This window comes from Amblyomma maculatum, chromosome 1, assembly GCF_055883805.1.
Source record: "Amblyomma maculatum isolate TAMU_Amacu chromosome 1, ASM5588380v1, whole genome shotgun sequence".
Taxonomy (NCBI): domain Eukaryota; kingdom Metazoa; phylum Arthropoda; class Arachnida; order Ixodida; family Ixodidae; genus Amblyomma; species Amblyomma maculatum.
Genome location: NC_139344.1, coordinates 490,741,750 through 490,749,888, shown reverse-complemented (window position 1 = coordinate 490,749,888; position 8,139 = coordinate 490,741,750). Strand labels below are relative to the sequence as shown.

Here is an 8,139-nt window from a genome sequence, read left to right as displayed (position 1 = left end):
CAGGGCGATTTCTGCCATTAAAAAGGGCATAGCCACACTGTCTTTAAATACGAATAAAGTTAGTATTTGTTGTCCCGAAATTTTGTCGTCATCATTGCTTGAAGACTGGTGCGAACAAGGTAAAATTAGTTAGCATCTTGTTTGTAGATCAGCTCAATGTTGCACCGAACTTGAAGCCAATTACAATTCACCCCATATTACGAATAATACAATTATTTTTATTTACCAAATCTTTATTACGGTATTCAATATTTTCAGAAATAATTTACCTATCGATGCATATATTGGCTCCATACAGGTAGCAACTGATACCAGGTTTCTGCCGCAGTAAGCACTAGTACCTATGTAGTGAGAACCTCTAGGCCAGGTAGTATTTTATACTAAAGAAAAGGTTGCACATTATACTACCTTTTCAATGGTAACCCATAATAAGAACTAGGTATATGTTGCAATAAGCACTACGTCCTATGTAGTAAGAATCTCTAGGTGCGGTAGTAGTGCGTACTACCTAGAAGGTAGTATATTCCACTACCCATCAATGGCAAACTATAATGCACGAAGGTGTTGGTGTTCACTAACCTACTACTAACTGCCGCTAGTACTGTTCACTACCTTCCTGAGATAGTAAATTTCACTAGCTGTATTTTTACTACCTCGAGTTACTAAGAAGGTAGTGATCTATGTGACAAGTGAAAGGTTAGTAGTAACTTAGTGAATTCACCAACCTTTTTTTTAAGAGTGTACACCAAGGTTTCCACTACGAATGATGCATGATTGCATTCTTAGCCAGCCAAGGTAAGCCAGCGTCTGAAAGTGTTGCTGCCTTTCTATGCTGCCTTCTTTGCGAGTCACTTTCATTGGGTTCCGAATTGCACATTAGCAAGGTCATAACTAGCAGGACCTCGAGCACATTTGACTGGCAAAGGTTGGTGCGCACTGAAAGGCAACCTTCATGAGATACCGGCTTGAAAATGCGGGTTCTACAAAAAGACCACTTTAAAATTCGCGCTAAAAACATACCTAGCGTGACGTCATTCAACGTCACCCATACGTAGTTGCTCCCCGATATGGCGGTGCCAATTAGCCGCCTTTTTTTTGGACCAATGGGCATCTATGGAGCCTTCGCTATAAGCACAGGATTCAGTTTCCCGGGGAGGCGTCACGGGAGGCGTTGCATTAGTCGGATGCGTTAGCGGAAGGACTAGCACATATAATGAAGGCTAATCTGACAACGGTACAATTCTGCTTCTGTCGTCGTACTAGTGCCACCCACAGCAATGGTTGGGCAAAAAGCAGACAAGTTGCTCTTTGAGCGATTAACTGCATTCGTCAAATCTACCGATTTTGTGATGTGCGGCGGACCGTACAGGTGCTGGTTAGTAACGTCGGACTGGAACAGAACAATTGTGGACCACTTGCTGTACTTTGGAGGCCTGGAAGTACGCTGTCACCCGGAACGTGGCACCGTTGGACTGTATGCCACTTCCAAATACTTCGACACCTACATCTGCGGCTCGTCGTCGAAGATGGTGTGGGAGAACGAAGGTGACCAGCTAGAAGTGCCCACAGACTTGCTGCAAAGCATCGTGGGATATCACCACTGCTGTGACACCTTCGAACTGGGTGATAATCAAGCTCCATGGAGCCGCGTTCTCCAGGTCTTCAAAGACTGCACCACCAGTAAAGGTTCCCCTACAACCGAAGATCGCCTGACATCAATGTGGCGCTATCTATTCGCGTGCCGACAAAGAAGACTGCACAGATTCTGCGCGGATCTGGCGGGGAGTGAGGCACTAGCGAGAGCACTGGATCACATAATTGCCCAAGACCTCCGGGTTATCGGCTCTCTCCAGTGCCTTGAGTTGGCCGGTGTCCCCGACCTAGAAGAGACACCGGTAGCCCATCTTTCCAGCGGCTCCATTAAGACCCTGCGGCTGAAAGGCGTGAAATTCTCTCCGGGGAAACACACACTGCCGCGACTGCTGTCGTTGGAGAGTTTGGAACTGCAAATAAAACCCGCGCTAGATCCAGCTCTTGTGGAGAGGATTGCCCGCGGAGAGGACCTGCCAGCCTTGCGACACTTCTCCATCGACAGTGCACGGTTCAAGCCAGATCACTGGGCGCGTCTTTTGACAGCCTGTTCGTCTCGCACCGAGTGTTTGCGCATTACTGTCATCAACACCAAGCCGTCTGGCCAGATCGAGGCCTTATGCGAAAGCTTGGCCAACTTCAACGAGGAGCATCGCAACAACTTCGAAGAGCGAGGCGTTATTTCCATCGCGCCACCGCTCGTCTCGTTGGAGGTTGCCCACCGAACGCCTCTCCGCTTCTCGTGGGATGTATACAGGGCCTTATATTCTACCATATACACCTTCCAGCAGTCGGCCAAGAACATCGGTATCTGGCCGGACGGCAAGGAGGAAGATAGCTATATCATCCGTCCTAGCTGCAAACACTCTGGCGAATGGAAAACCGTGCACTGCGTCGGATCTCTCATGGGCATTTCAATATCAAGAGACGCAGTCGACTGTGAACTTCGTTGCCGCGCCCAAGTGTCTTACGCCATTTCCATCTCCGTGGCCATGGAAAGTGAGATTCCCGACGGCTGCAACACCATCTGCAGCCTAGAAGCCATCCAGACAGCCTCCGGCTCGAGAAACATCAGCGAGGTTAGGCTCGGCGACATGCGGCTGACGGCAAATCACGTATCTCGCCTTTGCGACGTGCTCGATGCCCAGCCTAACCTTCGCGTCTTTGAACTCGCCGGGTGTCTGGCCGCCGGGGGTCTCACGGACCTACTCGAGAACCTTGGAACGCGACAACACAAAATGGACTTTGTCGGCATCGTCGGTGAAGACTCCCTGAAACTGTTACGGGCTTCCTGGAGCCGCAGCCTACCGTATCTCGTGCCATTGCTTCGAGACACGTGCAATTCTTTTACGGGAGCTGTGGTGGCTACCGCCCGCGCACACAAGCTTTTGCGGGATGCCTTGTCACAGCGGAAGACCCCGTTTGGAACGCTGCGACTTCAGGAGTGGTTATCGCCTACCCTGTGTCTACGGTATGGGCCCGTAATGTTAAACCACCTTGGACGACGTGCTGGGAGTCCTCAAGCGACGCTGGAGCGAATAGTGGGCAACCCGTCGTGCTGCAACGACGACGATGTCCAGGATGTGCTCGCTGCCTGCTTTGCGTCGCCGGCTGTGTTCGACGCTGGCGTCTGCTCTGTGTGCTGGGACGTATTCGACAATCTGGCAATTACAGATGCTGAGCGTAATCTGGTTGGCACTCAGTGGACGCTTGTATATTTCAAAGAGCGTTCCTTTGTGTTCAAGCCAGAGCGCGGCTGCACTGAAGTTGCCTTGCCGAATATGCAATCTGCATTTACGTTCTGGTGCCTTGGCAGCAGCGGCAACCCATTATCTAAATTGGCAGAATCTGACAATTTGGAACCACTATTTGAAACCCCTGAAGTCGCAGAGTTTGTAATGAAAGATATAAGCGAATCCTTTATTATGGATATTATGAAAGAAAATTGGGATGTGGACGTTTGAAACTTTGAAACTATTCGGTATGATATTGTAAACCAAGACGAAGCGTTTAGCCCACTAGTCGACGATGAAAATGCCGATTTCAGTATTATGTTTACGTTAAAAGAAAATCAGTAGAACCACTTGGGCTCAATAGTTGGACATAGGTGCTGTATTCCACGTGTCTCAAAGTATAGTTTGCAATTATGTCATGTATTGCAGTGTCTCAAAGTATAGTTTGGAATTATGTGCTGTATTCCAGTGTCTCAAAGTATAGTTTGAAATTATGTGCTGTACTCCAGTGTCTCATAGTATAGTTTGGAAGTACGTGCTGTAGTCCAAGTGTCTCAAAGTATGTATGCCACCAATGTGTCTCGGGACAGCTTGTACGAAGGGAATGTCATTCTTATACAAGCTGTTTCTTTCATTACGTCGACAGAGAGCTCCTATACAAGCTTCGGTTTGGCATTGTTTAAGGTGTTTATACAGCGGCCTACGTTCACAAGGAGCTCCTTATACAAGCTTCATTGTTTAAGATCCTTTTAGTTGCCTTATACAAGCTTTCTGTGATCTTATTGAAAGTGTAAATATATGGTGTTATTGAATAACGACGTTACATTACTCTATATACGTGTTATGTGTACATGCAAGTTTCGCTACCGCGCAACGTGGCAAACAACGGCAATGTAGGGGACACATACAATCTTTATTGGTCATATTGGCAGTCGCGAGGATGCAGGACACTACTATACTGGTGATAAATTATGGACGAGAACATTTGTACACTGACCTGGCTGTGGTTCCCGATGCTGCTACTTCACGAAAGTGGCTTTCGTGACTTTTTATGTGAGGGTTTAGGTGAGGATTTACGACTATAGGATGTTGGATCCTCATTTCGTTGCGAACAGACAGACTCGAGCCATTCAACAGCCCAGAGAGCTTCCTGACCGTTTCCACTACCACTCCCGCTACTGCCTTCGACAGTTGTGGCGGGACGGAAGAGGGTACTGAGACAGCGAAGGCCCGCGTTGAGGCCGCGCTTGAAATGTGTTGCCTCACATGAAATTATGGCATTAGACAGTGAACGGGGACATATACTGTTGGTTACGACGTCCGTGTGTGCATCTGGACTCCCATCCAATATGCGAAAGACAAACATGGGCTCTACTCCTTTCGGGAGCTTTGGTTCTACTTGGATTTGCGTGTCACCTGTCACCTCGACCACGGGCGCTACGCAGAACACAATGTGCATTTTGCCACGCTGGTGATGTCCGCCACTTGACAATAGCACGGACTCGGCGTCGTGTGTCTGCTGCTGAAATTGCTGTGACTGTCGGTGATTGAGGTGCTGCTGCTGCTGTTGCTGCGGCTGCTGCTGGGATTGTTGAGCTGGGGACGACGGTGCACTGCCGGGTGATGTTGCGGTGTCGATCATGGTGATCTTGAAACTGTGCGGGACAGAAAGAGAGAGAGAGGTATCACTACAGTTATCAATGCCGCACACGCTCACCTACTTACCGCTTTGGTTGATGATGTGCCGTGGCAGGGGTAGCTCCCGTGCTCGATTCTGCCAAGGTGTGGTAGCGCAGCAAGATCCGGCACGAATCGTGCAGCGCTCGTACTTGGTGTCGCGCGCCCCAGAATACGAAGCAGCAGCGAGTGTCTCCCACCGACGCCGCCGTTGCAAAGTATTCGATGGCGCTGTAGAAGACCGAAACCAGGATCCGCTGCAGTCCCGGCAGGCCGCTGGTCCCCACGCCAGTGCTGCATGCAGGTAGAAATAGTGCGGGGTTCATGAAGCGAGTGTTGCAACGTTCGTTGGCAGCAGCAAAGTCGTTGGTATTGAAGAGCTCGTGCCAGGCAACGCAATCGCTCGGGTGCAAGTCGTAATAGGGTGCCTCTGCAAACGTGGGCAAAGGTCCGTCCCGACCGATCTGCTGCTGGGGCTCCTCTGCCTGGGTAGGCCTCAGCACCGTGCCGTCGTCGAGCACCACCGACGCCGGTTCCACTGCGTGGTAGGCGCGCTGCTCGATACAGGTGCGCATCAAATAGTACATGCACTCGGCTCCCTTCTTACAGGCAAGCCACATGCGCAGCCCATAGTGCAAAGCCCTCGAGACGCCGGGCATCCACTTGGCATCCATGTCCCCGACGAGAGACGCCACGCACGCGTCTCCCGTCAGAAAGGGGAGCAGTAAGACACGGCCCAAGGCAAAGCCCATGTCCTGCCGCACGCGCAAAGCATACACGTATCTCCAGTGCTCGCCAGGAAACTGGTTTGCCACGAGCAAGGTGGGAGTACGATGGTTGGCCTGCACAATGGGGTGGGCGTTGTGTGGGTCGAGAAACGTGTATCCCGGTTCGCCATGTGCAAAAGCTCCGTCGAACCAGTTACGCAGTGCATCCATGGCGGCTCGTCTGTTCCTGATTCCCCGGCTCTGGAAATACAAACACACATATATATAACAATGATCGTTGGTTGAAAGCGCAAACACCAAACTTACCACGGCGTAGGCAAATATGTGTTCGTACAATTCGGGGCCGGATCCCTCGATGTTGACGTTGGCACAGGAAAGCATGCTGGTGGCAAACACGAGAAGCGCCAGCATGGTGTCGTGAGGCGGCACGGGCACGCTGCGCTGTGTGTCAGGATTCACATATTCGCCTAGGGCGCACACTTTGGGTTGCGGCAACATGTCGCGCAGCTCGCCCGTGTACGCGTCGCGCCAGCTGTGACTCATCATTGAGCGCAGAGCTTGCGTCATGGCTTTGTCGGCGTGGGATGTGGAAGCATCGGCGAACCGGACCCGTTGCCTCTGTTGCTCGAGCTTCTTTCGTCGTCTCTGGGAAAGCATTCTAGCTCTGCGTCTCCGTTTCCCCGCGCCGATCCCGGAACCGTCGCTAGCTGCACTGCCGTCGTCGCTCGTGGTTGTAGTAGTGACCGCTTCGTAGTCCTCCTCGTCGTCTTGTGACGACATGGATTCCAATTCATCAGTGCGAAAATATTCATCTATCGCCTCCGGCGTTCCCACCCCGAGCAACCGTCGTTTACGCGCCGGGCGTTCGGGCCGCCGTGCTTTTGGGGGCGACGACGGCTCGGGTGCCGCGGGCAGCTCGTCGCTTGTATTATTGATGGGTGGTGTAGGCGGTATGACTTGACCGCAACAAATGTCATCTTGGGTGAATTGTGCGGGCTCGGGCTGTCGGGGCTGAGGCTGTCGCTGAGATTGTTGTGACTGCTGCTGCTGACGAGGTTGTTGCTGTTGTGACTGCTGCTGCTGCTGCTGCTGCTGCTGCTGTCGCTGAGATTGTTGCGGCTGCTGCTGCTGCTGCTGCTGCTGCTGCCGAGGTTGTTGCTGTTGCTGCTCGGCTTGCTGTTCTTGGGGTTGCTCTTCCAGTGCGGATGCTTTCTCGACCAACTCCTCTGACGGCGGGGACGGCGAAGGCCGCCGCCGAGCTGTCGACATAGTCAATATCTTGGGCACTTGGAAGCGTTGCTCCGGCAGCTGCTTCGAAGGTGACAAGCGTGCAATGCGCTGTTTCTTGAAAGGCAGAACAACCGGATCGATTATGGCGCTCGCCGTTGCGTCGCCTTTGTGTTGTTGGGCGCCGATCTTGCCTCGCGCTACCGCGTCTATCGTCCTCATTAGGCGAGTCCTCTTTTCAGGAGAAGTAGTTACTAATACTCCGCTTAGGTCCGCGTTTCCTTGTCGTGGCGGCGTCACCAGCGGTACTCTGTTCATGCTCATGGATGTGCGCTTAAGGCTAGATACGCGACACGACTGCTTGGGGGGCGTCTGTCCAATGTCGTTAATTCGCACGACGAGCTGTTTGCCTTCGGATACTGCGGCGCGTTCAGTAATACTGTCACACGGCTCCTCGTCTGGCGTCATGGCAATGGCAGTAGCGGCACTCGTAGTTTCTTCGCCTAACGATACAATGTCCTCGTCGAAGAGTATTTCTTCGGTGGCGGTGGCGCGCAGTCCTAGCGAGGTTAGAAGCATGCCATCCGCCGCCGCCACAGCGCCGCTAGCGCGCCCTTTCTCGTTTTTTCGTTTCTGCTCGCGCTGCTGCTGCCGTTGCTCGGCCCCGTCACGAGTACTCATGGCGGCAGTGGCGGCGGCAGCGGCGCCAGCAAAATTGCTACAGCCAGGGGCGGCGCTGTTACCGACGCCATTTCTTCCGGGAGCATCACCCCCGTTTTTACTGTCACGGACACTTTTCGCGTGCTGTTGTTTTTGCGTGCTTATAGCCAACAGTTGCTCACCCACTAGTCGCTCAATTTCCATCCTTTCCATGGCGTCGTTCAGGCAGCCACACACGCGCACACACAAACACCCATCCAAGCTGCGTCGAGCAGCCGACTACTACGCACCGGAGAATTGTTGCAGCCTCCGTGCGCAACCGCTCTCCTCGCTCTCACAATCTTCCCCCTCTTCGAGCAGCCGCTGCGACTGGCTAACACAACTACGCCCTCCTCCCCTTCGACCGAGAGTGCGCAATTGGATTTTCTGGCGGGGATGTTCCCTAGAAAGAGGGCCACTCGCTCGCCGCTTGCCGCTGGTCGGTACCCAATAAAAAGAGGGCCACTCGCTCGCCGCTTGCCGCT

At 52.5% G+C, this 8,139-nt stretch overlaps 1 protein-coding gene across 2 annotated transcripts; it reads right to left on the bottom strand.

Moving 5' to 3' along the window:
* Window positions 1-4,236: 4,236 nt before the first annotated feature.
* LOC146210200 (uncharacterized) lies at window positions 4,237-7,935 on the bottom strand. 2 transcript variants are annotated; one of them, XM_084608457.1, is made up of 4 exons: window positions 6,035-7,935; window positions 5,608-5,968; window positions 5,049-5,538; window positions 4,237-4,978 (listed from the first exon to the last, which is right to left on the bottom strand). In XM_084608457.1, exons 1-4 carry the CDS (start codon window positions 7,826-7,828, stop codon window positions 4,348-4,350), a joined length of 3,276 nt encoding a protein of 1,091 aa, XP_084464583.1. In that variant the 5' UTR covers window positions 7,829-7,935; the 3' UTR covers window positions 4,237-4,347. The 2 variants fall into 2 exon arrangements, with proteins under 2 accessions (XP_084464583.1, XP_084464576.1); XM_084608450.1 differs by having other exon boundaries at window positions 5,049-5,968.
* Window positions 7,936-8,139: the final 204 nt, after the last annotated feature.